Source organism: Stigmatopora argus, chromosome 14 (genome assembly GCF_051989625.1).
Source record: "Stigmatopora argus isolate UIUO_Sarg chromosome 14, RoL_Sarg_1.0, whole genome shotgun sequence".
NCBI classification, from domain to species: domain Eukaryota; kingdom Metazoa; phylum Chordata; class Actinopteri; order Syngnathiformes; family Syngnathidae; genus Stigmatopora; species Stigmatopora argus.
Window position 1 is genome coordinate 8923723 of NC_135400.1, and position 18400 is coordinate 8942122.

Consider the following 18400-nt stretch of genomic DNA (forward strand, 5'->3'; position numbering starts at 1 on the left):
ATAGGTTGGTTAGAGATTAAAACTGGGACTTGGCTGGCCTCTTTGAGTTCTATCAATGTTCTTCTCACACGTGAAACAATCAACAAACCTGCATATAGGTCACTATTTAAAATGGATTGTTAGAAATGACACTCCCGTCTGAGTCTTGATGGCTTATTAATAGCATATTTGGATGCATTATCACATATATTTCAATTTTCAACTTGAACTATGTACCAAAATTACATTCAAGATTGGCATGCACAATTTTCCTTTCTCCTGGGTATTGTGTGGGACTTTACCAAGAAAATCATGAATAATCCCAGGGAATTTTCTTTTCATTCTGTCTTCTTTGTTTTCAAGAAACAAAGCAAACAAATGGCTTTATATTACGATATCACACTGAATCCTATCTCTCAAGAGCCATGCACATACAATGTGCCCAACTGTATGACTAAAGGCTGATCAGCACGATGCCGCAGTTTTGGGTTCAGGAGTTACATTTTGATTTCTGTAGATTCAGCATGCTCTTGTGGTGCAATGTAGGATTTTCTCTGGGTGTTCATTTTTCCTATAATATCTGAAAACATGCATTCAAGGCCATTCAAGGCCAATTGAATGGTTACAATACTCCCAAGCAGTGTTCCCTCTAAGCTGCGCGCGTGCGCAATTGCGCACTACTCTCGTCCTCGCTGCGCAGCAGCAATCATATGGCGCGCAGTAAAAAAAAAAAAAAAAAAAAATCGGATTTTTTTTTTTTTTTTTTTTTTTTTTTTTTTTTTTTTTTTTTTTTTTTTTTTTTTTTTTTTTTTTACCCCTTTCCCCATGATGGCGCCGTTTAAGCGGCAGCAAGTGGCAGTAGCTCTGTCCACTTATGTTTTTCGTGTTTTACAGCATGTTTTACATGAAAAATGGACAGGTCGCCGAATGGACGTTCCGCCGAACGTTCATTCGGCGACCTGCCCGTCTGTCAAACGTCCGTCGGCGAAACGTCTTTAGGCGAATCATCCGAGTACCGATGATGTCGCTCACACTGGTACTCAGTGCGCTCAGGGAGGTTGACTTTCTGCTCAGACCAACGAAAAATTAGAGGGAACATTGCTCCCAAGGTATATTTATTTCAACAACACTTACCCTGTACAGTGCTGCTGGAACCTATAAGTCAAGTCACATTTATTTATAGTATATAGCTCTTACAAGAAGTTGAAGTGAGTGTTATGGAACTTTTCAATGGCCCTCACATATTTGATGAATAATTAACTTATTGGCCGCCATTGAGCGTGACAGATGACCAATCCTTTTGAAGTTGGTGAACTGCAAATAAACAAATGCTAATTCACTGCAAGAGTTCCGGGTCAAATGGATTTGGCGACAAACTCATTTAAATCCGCAGTAGAATGAAAAGAGCCATGTAATTAGACCACTATCATCGTCAAGCCACTTTGGTTTGACTTAAAGGCTGAAGACTTGAATATTACTTGGAATTCTGTACATGCAATATTTTATCTTTTAATTTCTGGAATTTAAAAACCTCAGAGAAAGAGGGATAATCCGTGTGGTGTTGCGGAATGTAGACAAACAATTCTTTATCAACACATGCTCAAGAGGCACACACTTGTTCTTCGGTATTTGCTTTCATATGACTTTGCAGAATCCTAACTGTGAAGCACAGAACAAAAGCATCACTTTAAGATTTCAAGCAAATTTTTCAAATTAACAAAACTTTTAAGTTGTGATGCAGTAGTGATTTTTTCCTTGAATTTGACTCATCCAATTTTTTAATAAAAATTACATTCTATCAATATTTTCAAATTGGCATTTAAAAACCTTTGAAAATATATGACGCTATGCTCATATGACATGGATAGACATAAAAATACCAAGGTACTCTTTTTAGCAGCAACTGCAAAAATATGGTGGCCAGAGTATAAACAAGAAAAACAGCATTCTTGATTATACGTCAGTGAAATAGGTTCCTCCTCTCTACCTTTGTTCATCATCCCATTTGCAATACTTACCATACAATTTATGATGATTTTATTCAAACTCAAACATTGTAAAAGGTTCTCATGTCAGGTGTTTGCCAGCACTTTGAATGAAAATCCCATTGACCTTTGATATTGAAATATATGACATAGATACATATTCACAGAGTTTGTATTACCCACGTGCTGCTTATCGTCCTTTGGGTTGCCAGAGACACAATGACTAGTATCAAGTGAATACCAGCCACTTGTAAGGGCTCTACTCAGGCTGCTCAGGTGTTCTCCATGGAGACTGGAGTGAGGCTAGCCAGCAGGCTTTGTTAGTCACTCAGGAACGATGACGCACATCTGCTGAGAAAACAACCTTTTGTGATGCATCTCCTGAATTATGAGTAGAGGCCAAACAAAACTAAATGAAGTCATATATCCTGCAGCACACAGGAGGCTCATAAAATACTTATATAAATGGATTCTGAAGCATATATCAATACCTAGAAACAAATTAATACAGAGCAGTGGTTTTACAATTTACCACCCAAGTACCAGCTCCTAAAATACTTGACTCTCCAAGTACCATTATAATGGCATACTTTTAAATACACTTGGATCATAGTCCTCAATTTAAATGTAGATGGTGAATTTAAAAACTGCAGATCCTAAAGTTATAATTATCGTAATTTATCTGGATTGGGAGGGCAGCAAATGAACATTCAGGTTCAAATGTATTGGACTTGGACTAATGACATTCTCAGCAGCAGGATAAGAAGAGCCACCTGATTGGGCATCTGTCATAGTTGATGGCGATGAAAGGGTTAAATATTCCAAAATGTATGGAATCTTTGATAAAAAGTTGAACTATTTGTACTGTAGTACACAGTATACAGGCATTATTGCCAGTAAACCTCAGATTAATAATTATTGATGATTAATGCTAGAGATTAAATGAAAGTACAAAACTATCTTTAATTTCAAAAACATTTGCATTTCACGCCATATACAGAATCAATAAAACGTGTCGATAAAGAGCAATACAAAATGTGACACCCTGAACTTAATTGCATTGTAGCTTTGTTGTTACATGCAAACAAAAGCAAACCCGACCCCCAAAAAGGAATATTTATATACGTAAAAACAAAAGCTAAACTAATACACACTTTTTATGAAAAAAAATATACATGCTGGTGCATTAACTGGTGTGTAGATGTTTACTGCACTGCAAATATACAATAAGCTTAGACAATGTTAAGTTCAGGGGGCTGTTTAGTATAAATAAATATTTGGGATGCACGGCACATCTTCTTTGAATGTAAACCCTCTTTCAGACTTCTCATATGAAACAAAGTACATGTTGGTTATAACCTGAGGGTTCTATAAGGCATTCAGATTTGTTGGTGCTGTTCTGATTGTAGTTACCAGTCACACTACTGAGCTGGGGTGTTCTTGTTCTTCTTGTTCAGGACTTTGCGGAGGCTCTCTGGCATGAGGTATGGCCTCTCAGGACTGCCGTCATTCCGCTCAAGATCCTCCACTAAAGAAAGACAAAAAACAGATGTTTGTTCACTTTGACAATATTGGAACCATTTTTTTACTGTACTAAATAAATGGGAGACGCTCCAACTACTTCGAAGAGCACATTTGATCTAATAATCTTCATTCTTTTAGCCATTGATTTTACTTTATTATATCAAGTACATTCCCAAACATGTTTAGTTATGGGCTTTTACCATCAAACTACTGTATATAAATTCACAGTAAAAACTGAAACACGGTACAAGGCAATTAAAGCTCCTGGGTCATCATTTATTAGTACACTTCTATTTTTTTAAGCTGATCAATTCTAAACCTTGACATTCAAATATGCATTCAGGCGATCTTTAAATTACGAAGTTAGGCACATATGTGGTTTCAAATGGCTACTGGCCAGGAGCATAAATACGTTACCTACGACCATTCCGTTGAATACTCCAGGCAAGTGGAGACATTCCACACATGTAATTTAGAGACATGTCTTGAGTCAAGTATTCAGCACCCTTAAAATAAGTCCAATGTTCCATAAACCTCCCCCGTTTATGATACTTGCCACTTCTGAGCATGCCCAAATGAGACCCATCTCCTTAGTTTTAAAGAATAATCTAAGTGTTCTGGTCAAAATAACTCCTGACTACTAAAGATGTGTCCTCTTCAATAGTCTGTTGTTGCTGCCCATTGTTTTCTTCATCCTGTAGCTGAGCAGAAGATGGTGGACCATCCGGCATGTTCTTCCAGAGAATCTCTCGAAGAGTAGTGGACATATAATAAGGCCTCGCTGCTGAACCGTCATTACGTTCCAGGTCTTCACCTGAATTTGTGTGTTTGTGTATAAATGTGTGAAGGTTAATGAATGCATGAGACATTTAGTAATGAAAGTAAGGTGAGAAAGTATTAAAATTGGCAGAGAGGCAAAAGAGGAAATCCATTGAGGGGCGTGAAGGAAAGCAAGGAGGGAAGAGACAAAAAGAGACAGTCAAATAGCAGGCAAGCAAGCAAAAAGTTCCCACAATCAATTCTTGTTTAACAAATTACATATTTTAGATTTAAGCCAGAGCATGTTATTATTATTTTTTATAAAATAGTAGTTTCATTAATGGAAACCATTAACATGCAGACAGCCAACACCAAACGCACAACACCCCCAGTTGTTTTTCTGTGTTCAACATTATTGTCAATTTAAATCTGCGCGCGTGTGTGTGTCGTACAGTGCGTGAACGTCGTGAGGCATGAATAAGGAGGTCCTACTACTCACAGAAGCAGAGGAAAAGTGTGTCCACACACATAGCATACACACTGAAGAATCCATGGGCAATGAGATAGGAGCCAACGACCACAGTCTAAACAAAACAAAATCGATTAGTTGAGGAAGCATTCATATCAGAAATTGTTGACTACAATGACACTCAAGTGACTCACCAGAATCGGTACCCAGTAATAATGGAGATGGGGGGCAGTGTCCTCAAATGCTTTCACTCTCCCAGAGAAGAAGAAAAAGGCAAAGACACCTGGAAAGGTCAAAAAACAAGTTTAACCCAACGGTGTCATTGTCTTCTACTGCATCGGAACATTTCATCAACACTAAAGAGTTGTTAGCCCAACAATAAGTTATATACAATCAATATTAGTTTGCACAACTATAAAGAGTGAAGTGCTTGGTAAGCCTTTCTAAACCAGCATTAAGAATGCAGACAATACTCACCCACGAGTCCAACAACGAGCAATTTCCCCAGAAACAAGAGGAAATCTGTTACTTTGTCCAACACAGCCACCCTACATGGGGAAAAAAAGAATTGTGACTTGTGTTCAACTTGGTGAAAATAGATTAGGTTTAGAAATATCATAAAAACCTAATCATGTTCCTCATGAGTAGGAAAAAGGCATCTCTGGCAGATGTGCAGAAGTTTTTTCCATATATTGCCACCTAGAGACCAAATATTGAAATACATATTATTAGAAAGCAATACGTAGAGTTGGGTCAATCAAATGCATCCAACTTACCATAATGTAGGCATTTCTATTTATGAACTTGATGCATTTCTCTAGGCACCAAAAACAGCACTTCATACAACACATGAGAAACCTAGTACACTTATTATGGGCTCCTGGAATGAGGGGTGGAAAAACAAAACATTAACAAGTGAGTCAATATCTCAAAATGATTTTTGAGCGAGGAATAAATATCAGATGCTGACATGCAAACGATAGAAGGATGTTTTAGAATTGCGCAAAAGTCATTCTGGAAAAATGTGGTTTATGGGACAATAATAGTGCCTATATATTAATCAGATATGGTGGAAATCAAAGCAAGTCATTTCCCATTGTTCAGACTCATGATACATCAAACAAAAAGTCACATTTGCAAATGATTTATGTAACCATTTTGTGCAATTTGCTCATTTAACATGTTTTGAACAAACCATAAGACTTGCTCACAAGAGTACAGCTTAATGCTAAAATGTCTACAGAAGTGACTTACCTTTAAGTTTATGATCCAAATATTCCAGCAAAACTCTAATGACCTGGATAATTGAAAGGATCAGAGAACCAAATGCCAGGGTTCCGGTGTGATACCTGAAATAATACAATCCCCATTGACAATGATACCCAATCTTGTGATGCTTTGCATCCTTCTGCTTTAAATCTAAATGCTTTTATCAGTAGTAGACTATTGTCAGCCAATCAATGAGTTAAAGACACAGGTAGCAATGAGCAACTGAAAGAAGGTGCACTTTAAAAACACAAACCTGAGAGATCTTCCGAGAGAAGAAAAGATGGGAAAGGAAGGCATGTCGTCTGGCTTGACAAAAGCCCAGTAGTAGGAGGCAAAGGCCCCCGCCAATGTCATCTGTCCCAGTGCTGTGACAAAGTTGGCACACCAAAAGAAGAGGAAGACGTTGTAGAACTGCAAGCCAATCAAGTATTTGTGGTAGACAGTCTCCCCCCCATAGAAGGCAAAAAGGCACTCCGAGTCAGGGCACTGAGCTTTCATGGCAGTGGTTGTGTAGTTCTGTACATAGACGTGCAAATTAATTCACAAAATATTCAATGACAAATATGTAAAAGAATAAAACTTACAGCTGGATCACATGTTTTTCTTGAGTGCTCACACGAAGTCTCGTTGAAAACTTTATACACTGGTTCATTAGAAGTAGACAGGAAACTGAAAGGTTATGTTCAGGACAACAATTAAGAAGATAAATGCAGCAGATTAGGCTTAGTTCTTCAGGCTTCAGAAGAAAGTCTTTTTTTCCCTCATTTTCAATGCAACCCCTCCTTTCAAATAAACCATGTACTTCATTTGAAATATAAATAAAGCTAAGAAAAAGGATACACGGCAGTGGTAGCCCAGTAGGCGATGACTATGGTCAGAAGTAAAAAAGTAAACAATGGGTAAAGGAGGGAACACATCACATGTCCAACAGCCCTGTGAACAACACATCGTCATCGCTTCAATACATTTAGTTTATATTAAATTACCAAGTTCCTGGCGACACATCTGTTCAGTACTCCATTTGCCAGCTACAACTAGAAGAGTTTGCTTACTTGCTGGCTTCTTTGATGAGTGCAATGGCAATTAGGATCCTTTTTCGGAGAAAGATGAGAAGCAGGATAATGATAACTTCTACTATGGCAAGAATGATCACTAAAAAGAAGAAAGTAAGTCATTTTTAGAGGGCATTTGAAACTACATTTCATAACACTTTAAATAGATGTGATAGAAACCTGATCTTTATTGCAACTAGACTGGTCATTTTAGAAGATATTCTGCCTCTTTTAGAGGCTTCATCTGTTCACGCAATTATGACTAATTGTCACTGAATTACACTCACTATAAAGAGCACTTAACTACAGAAACACGTAACTGAACAACAACCAAAAAATATTTGGTAGCTTTTTGTTAAAGTAACAATTTAAAATGTAATGCAGGGGTCTCCAAACCGGTCCTCAAGGGCCACAGTGGGTCCTGGCTTTTGTTCTAATTGATCCAGCAGAGACAGTTATCAAAGTCAAAGTCATCAAAATCAACCAAAACTTGACTGCAATCACCTGAGAACACATGTAATACACGAGATTGGTGAAAAGCTCTCGTGTTGTTTGGTTGGAATTAAGTCCTGTACCCACTGCGTCCCTTTGCAGAATAGTTTGGAAACCCCAGCTTTAAGGGCTATGCCATATGAAACTCAATATCTGTGAAAACAGATCTTACTGCAACAATGATGTATTCAATACGTTTCCTATATCTGCTTACATATGCTTAGTGCATGTTTAACTTACTGAAGGCCAGCCAGGTCTGTCTGATCTGAAGGTAAACGGCAAAGTCTGTCTGAAAGCCAAGGTCCTGCAAGGTAACATCAGCACCAGGCGTTCCCTCAAGGGCAGCGTATTCCATGTAGCAGTGGAAAATACCTGAGTAAAATATTTGGTAGCAAATGTTTAGGGTTTGATTGGAATTAGTAGGGCAACTTTAGAGGGTTAAACGTTATTCTAGTCAATTTTTAAGCCAAATATCAATGGATGGGTGTGATTTTAGTAAGTCTTACCATATCCTATCACTATTATAACCAAGGCTACCATGACCCAGATCATGATCCCAGCCAAAAATCGGAGGAGGACAATGAAAACCAGGCTAAGGACCGTTGCAATCACCAAACCTCTGGAGAGCATGAGAAGAATGACCAGGTAAGAAAGGTAGTACATTTGGGATAAAATATCCTTTGGTGAAATATCTCAATAGAAAACAGTATGATACACAGTTTGGGGAAGAAAAACAAGGATTGTAAAGTAAACAGTAGAATACACCGCCACACAATTTGAGCAATTTAGCCCACAAATATATTAGTGTATTGATGTATGTCACGCTTTTTTGGAGTTCACGCTCTAATCAATACTTGGAATAACATTACTCTGCTTTACACTACACAGACAGTCTAAGAGTTAGAACTCCAGCTTTTACATTAATTATTCACTCTGCAACACTCTTTGCATGTTCACAGTGACCACATTCGAGCCAGACCTTGCTGTGGATACAAATAATGGTGGAGTGGAGGGCGAATAGAGTGAAGATTATTCTGATCCCAGGAAAAAAACACACAAACATATACAGGAAGTTGCCATTTTTGTTCAGTGTGGGTGTAGGTATCATGGCAGCACCATTTCCAACCAAACTGGGTAGGACTAAATTAAACAAAAGATTTTTTTTAATATCATCACGTAACGTGTTATTTTGTGACCCTGGCATATCGAGGCGAATTGTATTGTGAGTAGAGTGTAGTGCCCCATTCTAGAAGTTAGGCAAGAAAATCATTCTTTTTACATAAACTTAACATGTTGGAAGGAATCTTACATCAGTATCCAGTACCAAGACTGGGTATAATCCTCAAAGATTTTCATGACCACTTGGCGCGCTTCAATCACCACTGTTGCATTCCTGTTGGGGAAAAAGGACCGAGATCATCTGAGGGAAAGATTAATATATAATTTAACATTTTCAGCGCCGTTGGAGATGATAGATTGCAATCTCTTTTCATCCAACTTCTGTATATTGACAATTAGTCTGTCATTAGTCGAGGTCTAATGCTTTTGAACTTGGTCAATCCATTTAAGCAGAGGAAAACCTCTGTTTTATTTTGCAATAACAACTCAAGCACTCACTTCACTCCAGCAACAAGATCCTTGGCATCTCTCATCTTGCCAGTTCCATCATCAAAGTGAGAGTTGTTTCCAACAGTTATCACTCCTCCCTTTTGGCCCAAAGCTGGGAAGCATCTACGGGTGACTACAAGAAAGAAGCCAAAACGTTTTTTTTTTAAAGCTTATCTTATGCATCAACTCCATGTTCCTTGCAAAAATATTAAAATTGCAGATTGTTTTCACAGAAAATGCATGGACGCCAAATGAGGAAGATCAATTGGTAAAAAGGATGATTTGACAAAAACATGTAGACTGAACTCACAAGGCTTGCTAGGAGTCAGCATGGCAGGACACAGGCCCTTGCTTAAGATTTCAGTTACAGCCTGAAACATCATTCAAACTGGTAAGACAGTGCATGAGCGAACATTTATTTCTTTTAAAAATACCTACATGATAGATTTAAAGGTTACTATGAGCACAACTCAAAACCCACCATTGATTTACTCACGCCCTCCTTGCAGAAGGACTTGTAGTAATCAAAGTCTTTTCCGTTGCTATAAGCTTTTATCAATGTCATGAACTTCTGAGGACACTTTTCCACGCACATCTAATAGGGAAAGAAAGGTGCAGAGCATGGTTATTAGTTAACCTCAGGTGATACGCCCATGAATATACACTATAATTAACATGTTGAGGATGCGCAATAAGATCTGCTTGGTGGAAGCGGGAATGATCAATAGTAAACCTGGGTGGTTGGACACTGGAACTCCAGTAGCACCATGGGGCTGGCACACTTCATGATGTTGAAGTAGAATAACAGTGGCTTGTTCCTGATTAAGGCAAAAATAATACAAGATTTCAAGTCCAAGCCAAGAATATAAGAAAATCAGGTATTTTGACGAGCCAGCAAAGTTGACATATAGTTAGAATGCTTGTCTCGCAACTGTGCATTTTATGCCTATGGCTATGTAGGGTTCTCTAGGTACTCCAACATTCAACCCTTGTCCCAAAACATTCATGGTAGTTTTATTGATTTTTTTTAATAATTATCTATATGAACATGAATGTTTATTTGTCTTTAGATACCCCTGCTGTTGACTAGCCTGGAATGTGCTCATCTCAATTTAAATCAAGTGGGGTAGGCTATTGGAGATAACTGGTATAGAAAATTGATTTTAACATTTGACTTTTTCCCCCCTAAAGACTGATAATAGCATGTGTCATTGATATTGACTAGTTCCCCCCAGGAATCCACAATTCCAGAATTTACTGCAGGTTTCAACATTCTCGGGAGGGGGGCACTAATTATTAGTACAAAATCATGCCTGTGACAATGCTTTTATAGTGTTTGTTTGTGTGTGCACACTTGTATTTGTGTACTCACTCAAGTGGCGTGCCAGCCTGCCCGCAGAACTGGCCTCGGCTGTCCGTGGGATAGATCACCTTCCTGGGATCACCCTGCGACCAAGCTTTAAAAAAAATGAATTGTAGGTCAATTCAAATTATAGAACATATGTGAATTGAGTACAAAATATATGGACTCTCTCCTTACCAAGAATTCCAACTCCAATGTAACATAATATGGCAAGAATGAAGAGGATGCAGCATACAATGTCTGTGCAGCTCCTGGAGACAAAAGCAATTTTTTTGTGGATTTTGGGAGGATGTGGGATTTGGATTCATCCATTATCAGCAAAATGATAATAATAATTTAATCAACTCTGTCTCACCTGTTCTGAAGTGGGCCTTTGAATGTTGGATCATACTTCCTAGGCTCACCTGTCAGAATGAGAGCTAGGATTATCCAATATTCCCACAGAAAACAACAAGGATCAGCGGCCATATACATCCAATCTATTTTAACCGGGAGAACTACCAGCAAATGAACGAAATGGACGTCAACTAGTGACACATATTTGAATTTACAGCAGAAGGATGAAAAGAGCTACAAGACTTCTATTATTGTCAATGGCAGTGAAAGACTTTAAAAAAGGGCCACTCTTTTGTAACTAATAAAATGAGAGTTCAAGTCACTTTAAACTGTAACTGTTTTAACTATCAAAGTTATAAATTTTACATAGGAGTAGTGATTGATCATATTATTGGTTTTGTCCAATGTCATGTCATGTTTTCTGCTTTTTGGTATAGCTGTGTCTGTGGTGAAAAGTGCTATATACAATATCAAACTTCTTAGAAAGGAACCAAATTTAGAATACAGTAGCAGCGTGCTCCCAGCCTCCTCCCATTTTCCACACAGGCGGACACGCCTGGCAACCCAGCAAATTCCTCCCTAGTGACTAAGCAAAACCAGAGAAAGAAAATGGGAAGAAAGGCAACCACAATATGTCACTTGTTATTTTGCTGTGCTACATTTAAAAGAGCAATGGGGCTGCAAATAAATTTGTCAAAAACAAAACAAGATTTTTAAATAAAATGTTTTTTTCTATACCAAGGAGGTCTGATTACTTTGATCTGCGTTCAAATGACATTTTTATTCAATTACAACTCCTCAGTGTGAAGGAGTAATATGCAACACTCAATATTAGAAAATGCCAGTATCACAACTTCAAATAGGAAAGATGAGTTTTATATTGAATGAGACACAACAAGATTAATAAATATCAGAATATCAAAAGATAATACTATTTATTGTAAAATAATAAAATGAGAAAATGTATAACCGATTATTGGATATTTACACGTGATGTAAAATGGATCACAGTCTGGATCCAAGAGTATTCAAAGGTGCGTCTTTGCATACAAATTATGGATGCTTTTAAGGAGATTAATGCTGCAGCAAGCACTTATTACAGTGGCTCTAAGACAAACCACTTCCTGCAACATGGTATGCTTGTTGTTTATTGAAAACGACACTGCAGTCAGTGTCATTTTCAATTGCTTAGTTGAAAAAAGAGAGGCAAAGGACCTAAGAAGGTAGAGCTTTGAGCAAATTCAGTGCTTTCTCCACGTTGTTGTAGAATTTGGTACGTTATAAACTGAAACCACTTAGTACTTAGAGGTTGGACCAGCGAGGCCTAGCTTTCATCAAATACAGTGGTTTCTGTTCACTTTTGTAAAATGAGATCAATTCTAAACTGTAACCAGTTACCACATCCGTGGTGGTAGATGAATTGTTCAAGAAAAGGAAAAAGAAACCAAAAGTTGGTACGGCTCACAACTTCCGTGCACACCTGCATAATCAGGAACAGGTACCTAGACGTTTCTCCCAAAGCTGATGAGCTGATAACCAAAGGTTAGGTGTAACTAACATTGAATCACTGCTAAACTTTTCATTTCAAAACACACAACACAGACTGAAAATATATTCCGACGCATGAGAAAGAAGGAAGGAGAATTACCATTTTTTCCATAAAATTGGCCTTCCTCGGGCATCTTGGAAAAACTTTCTGTGCCAGATGTTGAAATGTGAAGAGAACCCCAGTTGTTTTCCTTCCAAAAACACTTCTGGCTCTTTGTTTCCACTCGTAAAGTTTTTCAAATGTCAGGGACAAGTACGGATCGTGTGGGTGGAAACCAGTTTTACTTGTCCTGGTAAGCCTGGCCAGATAACAACGCTCCACCTTATTCTTTCCCCCTTCTGTGACCAGATTGTTTTTCCTGAAACAAGGGTGGCTCTTCTCAATCTGGGTCCCACCTGTGTCACTCCTCCCACCTCTAAATGAAGTCCCCCCTCTCTCTGGCTTCTTGTTAATCTACTCCACAGAGAAGAATATGTGCAAATTGAGAAGCAGGAAGTCTGGGAGGGACACAGAAGAGGCGTGTCCTATGTGAAAAAATGGGCAGGAACTTATGGGGAAAAGAAAAGATAGTTGTTTGTTTATGTTATTAAAAACATGTGCTTAAAATACTGGGAAATGTGGACTAAGAGTTGTGTAACATTTGTGGAACAATGATTACTAGCTGTATCTCTATGGAACTTCTGATAGTGGGATGAAATGCAACTCATTTCCTTTGTAGTGTAGCTGTCTCAGTGTCATCATAATCATATCTTTCAGCTTGCATTGACCTGTGAAAATCCAAATACGTATGTAAACTTGCCTCGGTGATATTGCGTCGATAATCTGTCATCACTAGTGACGTCGGAAAGATACTGAATAAATTCATGATTTTGGCAGAGCCTAGTGTGAATAAATGCCTAGATATTTTCATTAAATGACAAATATAAGTAAAGCATTTCATTGATGTTGTTTTAATAATTTAGCAATTCTAATGTGCATGGATTTGCATGATAGAAGGTGCAGCAGCCATCCATTCATACAAGGAAATGGTTTAATTGTTAATAGTAAATTTAATGGGATGGTTTTGAAGATGCAGGGTTGATGTGATTGTGAGATCAGTTTTAGTCGGTCAAAAATTCTTTACAGAAAGCTAATCCAATTCCACGTTTTTCCATTTCCACATGTATCTAATTTAATTTGCTGGCTGCCATTGCAGCAATAGACATTCATCCATTTGAACTGGGAGGGTTGTCATCCAATGAACTAATTTGTATTCAATGTCAACCCTCCAAGTTCAAATGGATTGGACATCTAATAGTGAAAAACTGATTCAATTCACGGCGGAAGGACAAAAACAGCCACATTATCGGGCACCTAACACTAAAAGAGTTCCTTTTCGTGACGAGGCAGATGGACAGCTTATCCTCACAAGGATCACGGGGGTGCCTATTCCAGCTAACTATGGGCACCAGACGGGGGACACCCTGAATCGGTGGCCAGCCAATCGCAGGGCGGCACAAGGAGACAGACAACTATTCATGCTCACAGTCATACCTAGGGGCAATTTAGAGTGTCCAATCAGCCTTCCATGCATGTATTTGGAATGTGGGAGAAAACCGCAGAACCCAGAGGAAACCCACGCAGGCCTGGGGAGAATATGCAAACTCCACACAGGAGGACCGACCTGGAATCGAACCCAGGACTCTAGAACAGTGAGGGCGACACGATAACCACTCTCCCGTCGGGCCGCCCCTACTTCGAAGTGAAATTAATTTAAATGGGAGTGGAGAACTGAATCACACACAAATGATGCCAACGCATTCTGGGGACCTGAATGATATCATACACACTGTGATAGTGGCAAAATATGGCCTAAAGCAAGTCTTGAGGGACAAAGGAGTATTTTGAGAATAGTACAGGGCATGTACAGGGGCAGAGAATGAAAATGAGGCACAGCATCAGGGATTCACTGTGAGTCCTCAGATGAGGTGAGACAGAAATCCAAATACTAGACCACGTTTCCAAATGACATTTTGATCTAAAGCAGGGAGCAGGTCTTCGAAGGTTCTTATTCGGACTGGCAGATCCCTGATCTATAATAAATCTAACGTGTTGATCATGTGATCAAACCGTGGCCGTGATATCTGCAATGACGTGACGCTGGTCACCGGCAATTCAAATTTAGAATAACAGCAAAACAAGTAGTAGTGGTTTACTGTCATTCACTGATGTCAGAACGCTGCACACTGAAACGCTTCAGTACACGGTTGGACTGAGCTGCACTTCTGAAGCCCCTGGGCAAAATTAGATTGACAGGCTGAAATCTGGATGGAGATAAAAATCGAACATCTAAATACACAAACCGCAGGCAGTGTGGTCAATAGAAACAATGAATTATAGAAAGTATTCTTTATATGCCAATTAAACAAACAAAGAAATATCCAAATAAAATAATTTGATTTACACTTTCTTTAATGGTATATAAGTCAGACAGAGGGGTCAAGGGTAAAAATGATTTTTTAATGTTAAGTTTTAGTCTTTTCATGTTCGAATAAAGTATTGAAAGATGTCTGCAGGAATCTATGTGCATAAACTCATTCATGCAGTTATTTTTGCTTTTATTGTTTATATAGTGGATAAGAATACCTTTAGAAATAAGCGATAAGAAGGCCTAGTTATATGGGACCGCTCCCTCCACAGTTCCTTAAGTGAAGCTGACCTGGGTGAGATTGACAATTTTCTCCACTAGATGGAAAGGAATCTCAAAAGACAGCAATTAGATTAAAGTGAAAAAGAAAAGCATCACCTATTCATATAAGGTCAGCTAGACAAGCTCAGAGTTTAAGTATACGGAGTCAAATTTGCTGAAAAGTTAAAACATGAATTAGAAGTTATTTCAATGCCATGGATTTGTTTTTAACAATTCCTTTTTATCCTGTGTCATAGGTCTAAAAAAAAAAAATTCGATCACGATCAGCATTTGTTTGTTTATCATGGCGGCAGTTGTGAGTGAAGGAATCATGCTTGAAAGGCTCACTGAGCACCGGAAAAAAACGCTCAAAGCTAGTGCTGACTCCAACAGTCATGATGATTTTCTACAATTAGCTGACTAACGGACTCAAATGTATATTGTTATTGCCTTACACATTATTTTTGCTTAACACTTCAGCTGTAACTGTGCATTAGAACCCAAAGCTATGCACTGAGAAAAGTTGGACTATGAATAATATTGAAGTATGTAACTGTATCAGTTTTCCAAATCAGTCTACCTTCATAAAGGACTATGAAAATCAAAGAATAAATAATAACTGTTAGAGGGCTCAAAGAAAACAATTGAAAACTGTCTCTAAATTATTATTTCTCAACACCACTTACTCTTGTCAGGGTTGACCCTATCCCAGTTGACTTCGAGTGAACGGCGGACTACACCCTAAACTTGTCGCCAGTTAGTTGTAGGGCACACATAAAGACAGACAACCATGGGATTTGAACCCATGCAGGCTGCACCAAAGTCAGTCAAAAGAACCACTGCATCATCGGGTAGCTGTCTCTAAATGATGAATGCAAAATCATCTTGTCAATTCAATAATCAATAAATTGAAGATGGAATCAACGGAAAAAGGTGTTCAGACTGTTTGCATTAGATTTCATAATTTTCATTCATTCATTTGATGTACCGCTCATCTTCACAAGGACCGTGGGATTATTTTGATTATATTATGTTTCAGTAGATGATTTTATATTAAATACCAACTCCAGTTATATGTGAATTTCTTTTAAATCACAGAGAAAAAAGTTGTACTAAAGCTCATCAAACACCAAAGGAATACAAAGCCCAAATCTGATACTGATGCAATCGTTAACAAACGGCACAAGAAGTAACGTTACATAAAATTTAAATCATGCTTCAAAACACTTCTAAATACGGCCTCTAATTACAGCTCATCCGCAGCAGGGCAAGGCAGTTTCAGATCCTGTTATTCTGGAGTTTTCTTGGGGTAAAATTACTTCATCATGTGGAAGTACTCAGATCAGAACCAATAAAAAGCTTTCTTCAGTTGCTACTTTCAGCTTTGTTCTACATTTCTACAGTGTATGTTTTGTACATACTCCTGCATTTGAACACTGAGGCCAAGATAATAAAAGTGATTATACTCAAAGCTCTACTAATGAACTTTAAAGAACTGAACAAGGGTTGAAGGACATAGAAAAAAAATAACAGTGCAATTTTTTTGGCTGTTTGCAATATATTACAAAAATAAAAATTGATGATTTTTAACCAGATGATGAAAGTTTGGGAAAACTTTGGTTGGCTTACCATCACCGCATTGTATTCATAAAATACTGTTTAATCCAGTACATCCCAATACGAGAGAAAAAATATAATATTATAGGATTAAAGTGATTTTGTTGCCTCTTTTTGTGTTTTTAACCCAAATTTGTTTGGTTTCATGAGTGTCAATTTTTGTTTTGGGATGTAATATGAATAAATTATGATTCCTGTCACTCACATGATTTTCAAGCATTACTCAAAACATAGTCATTTCCTCCAAGGAATTTGTAGACAAATCCACACTAATCATTTTGTCATAGAGCTGATGTATCAAAATTCAGAACATAAATATTTAGGTAAATACATATCATATTTGCACACATACACACGCACGCGCACACACACACACACACACACACACACACACACACACACACACACACACACACACACACACACACACACAAGAACCCCCAGAGTCATTGGCCCATTGTCTGCATGCAGTATGCAATTGAAGGTATGGAAGTAAAATGTATATATTTATTACACAATTTTTAAAAAAAGAGATTGAAATTTTGCATCTGCAACAACACAGTAGTATACATTGATGTATTTCTGTGAATAACATATAATCAAAGTAGATTATATAGGTTTATAACACAAAAACAACACAAGTCAACGTCAGACAACTATTCAATTTTAACCGACAAGAAGGACAGAGAAGCAAGCTGAAAAAAATACATATATAAAATTGGGCTGGTTGCCTGCCAACGCGAGGAATGTGGAACCAACTGGACAAGCAAAGGATATTTAATGTATTAGTACCCCGTGCCCAACAACAACGGAAGACACGCCCCAACGTATTTCAAAACTGTACATTCCGGCATCATATTGTGAACTTTATGTACCTAGTGGTAAAAATCCTTAGCTATTTTTAAAACCTATATATATACTGTAGTTTAATTGCCATACAGACAAAGCAGGGTGGGATCGAGTGAAAGTGGTCTGCGGTTGCCAGCAAGATCGCGCAAGTAAAGATCAAACCCATGGCTTTAAATCCCATCAAAAATGTGGGTTGATGTGTGTTAATGCGAAGAATAACCCAATTTAATGTGGCAATGTTTGGAACAGCTGACATGTGAAGTCGATTCTTGTTCACAATCAAATGGGGAACATCAGCAGCCCACAAAAAATAATCAAGTTACCGTATTTAGGTTTCTCTTCCAGCTCCATATTATCGGTGTTCTTGTCACACAAAACGTCTCATAGGCGATGACTTTAGTGTATTTTCAGGCTCCGGAGTGATAATCGTCAAGGATTTCTGTCCATCTGTCTACCGGGTAAAGTCCACTCCAAAATCTTGACTGCTGTACTATCGAAAACGCTGTCCTAAGGGGTATTCTTCCCAGGAGAAACTGACCAATCACAGCACAGTACACAAATGAGTGACATGAAATTTGACGAATAAGCAAGGAAACAGCGGAACGCGATGGTGTTTTGCTTCTTCATAACAATACCGTTAAGTGGCGGAAGCATACATGGTTAGAGCTTCTGTGGTACCCCTTTTTTGTTTTAACATTACATAGCGCATAGTTTTAAAAAATATATAGAGCAGACCTTTAAATTGATGTCTTTTTTTCCCGATCCTCTGCAAATTAATAGTAATCTAACACCGAAAATGGCCCGACCCTCATAGTTGGCGTTCATTATATTGGTCCATTAATTTCCAAACAACATGAATTAATAATTAAATATTTTCATTT

The 18400-nt window shown here is 38.1% G+C and overlaps 1 protein-coding gene across 4 annotated transcripts; it reads right to left on the bottom strand.

The window, feature by feature from the left end:
- Positions 1-2902: 2902 nt before the first annotated feature.
- LOC144088740 (choline transporter-like protein 2) lies at positions 2903-18024 on the bottom strand. 4 transcript variants are annotated; one of them, XM_077619371.1, is made up of 22 exons: positions 17843-18022; positions 10856-10904; positions 10678-10751; positions 10510-10594; positions 9871-9955; positions 9619-9732; positions 9448-9508; positions 9147-9270; positions 8839-8922; positions 8036-8148; positions 7770-7901; positions 7038-7137; positions 6826-6918; positions 6570-6654; positions 6239-6501; positions 5971-6065; positions 5493-5596; positions 5342-5415; positions 5194-5264; positions 4911-4999; positions 4747-4831; positions 2903-3492 (listed from the first exon to the last, which is right to left on the bottom strand). In XM_077619371.1, the coding sequence occupies exons 1-22, from the start codon at positions 17868-17870 to the stop codon at positions 3386-3388; spliced, it is 2115 nt and encodes a 704-aa protein (XP_077475497.1). In that variant the 5' UTR covers positions 17871-18022; the 3' UTR covers positions 2903-3385. The 4 variants fall into 4 exon arrangements, with proteins under 4 accessions (XP_077475497.1, XP_077475496.1, XP_077475498.1 ...); XM_077619370.1 differs by lacking the exon at positions 17843-18022 and adding an exon at positions 12485-12840; XM_077619372.1 differs by lacking the exon at positions 2903-3492 and adding an exon at positions 3744-4302 and having other exon boundaries at positions 17843-18024.
- Positions 18025-18400: the final 376 nt, after the last annotated feature.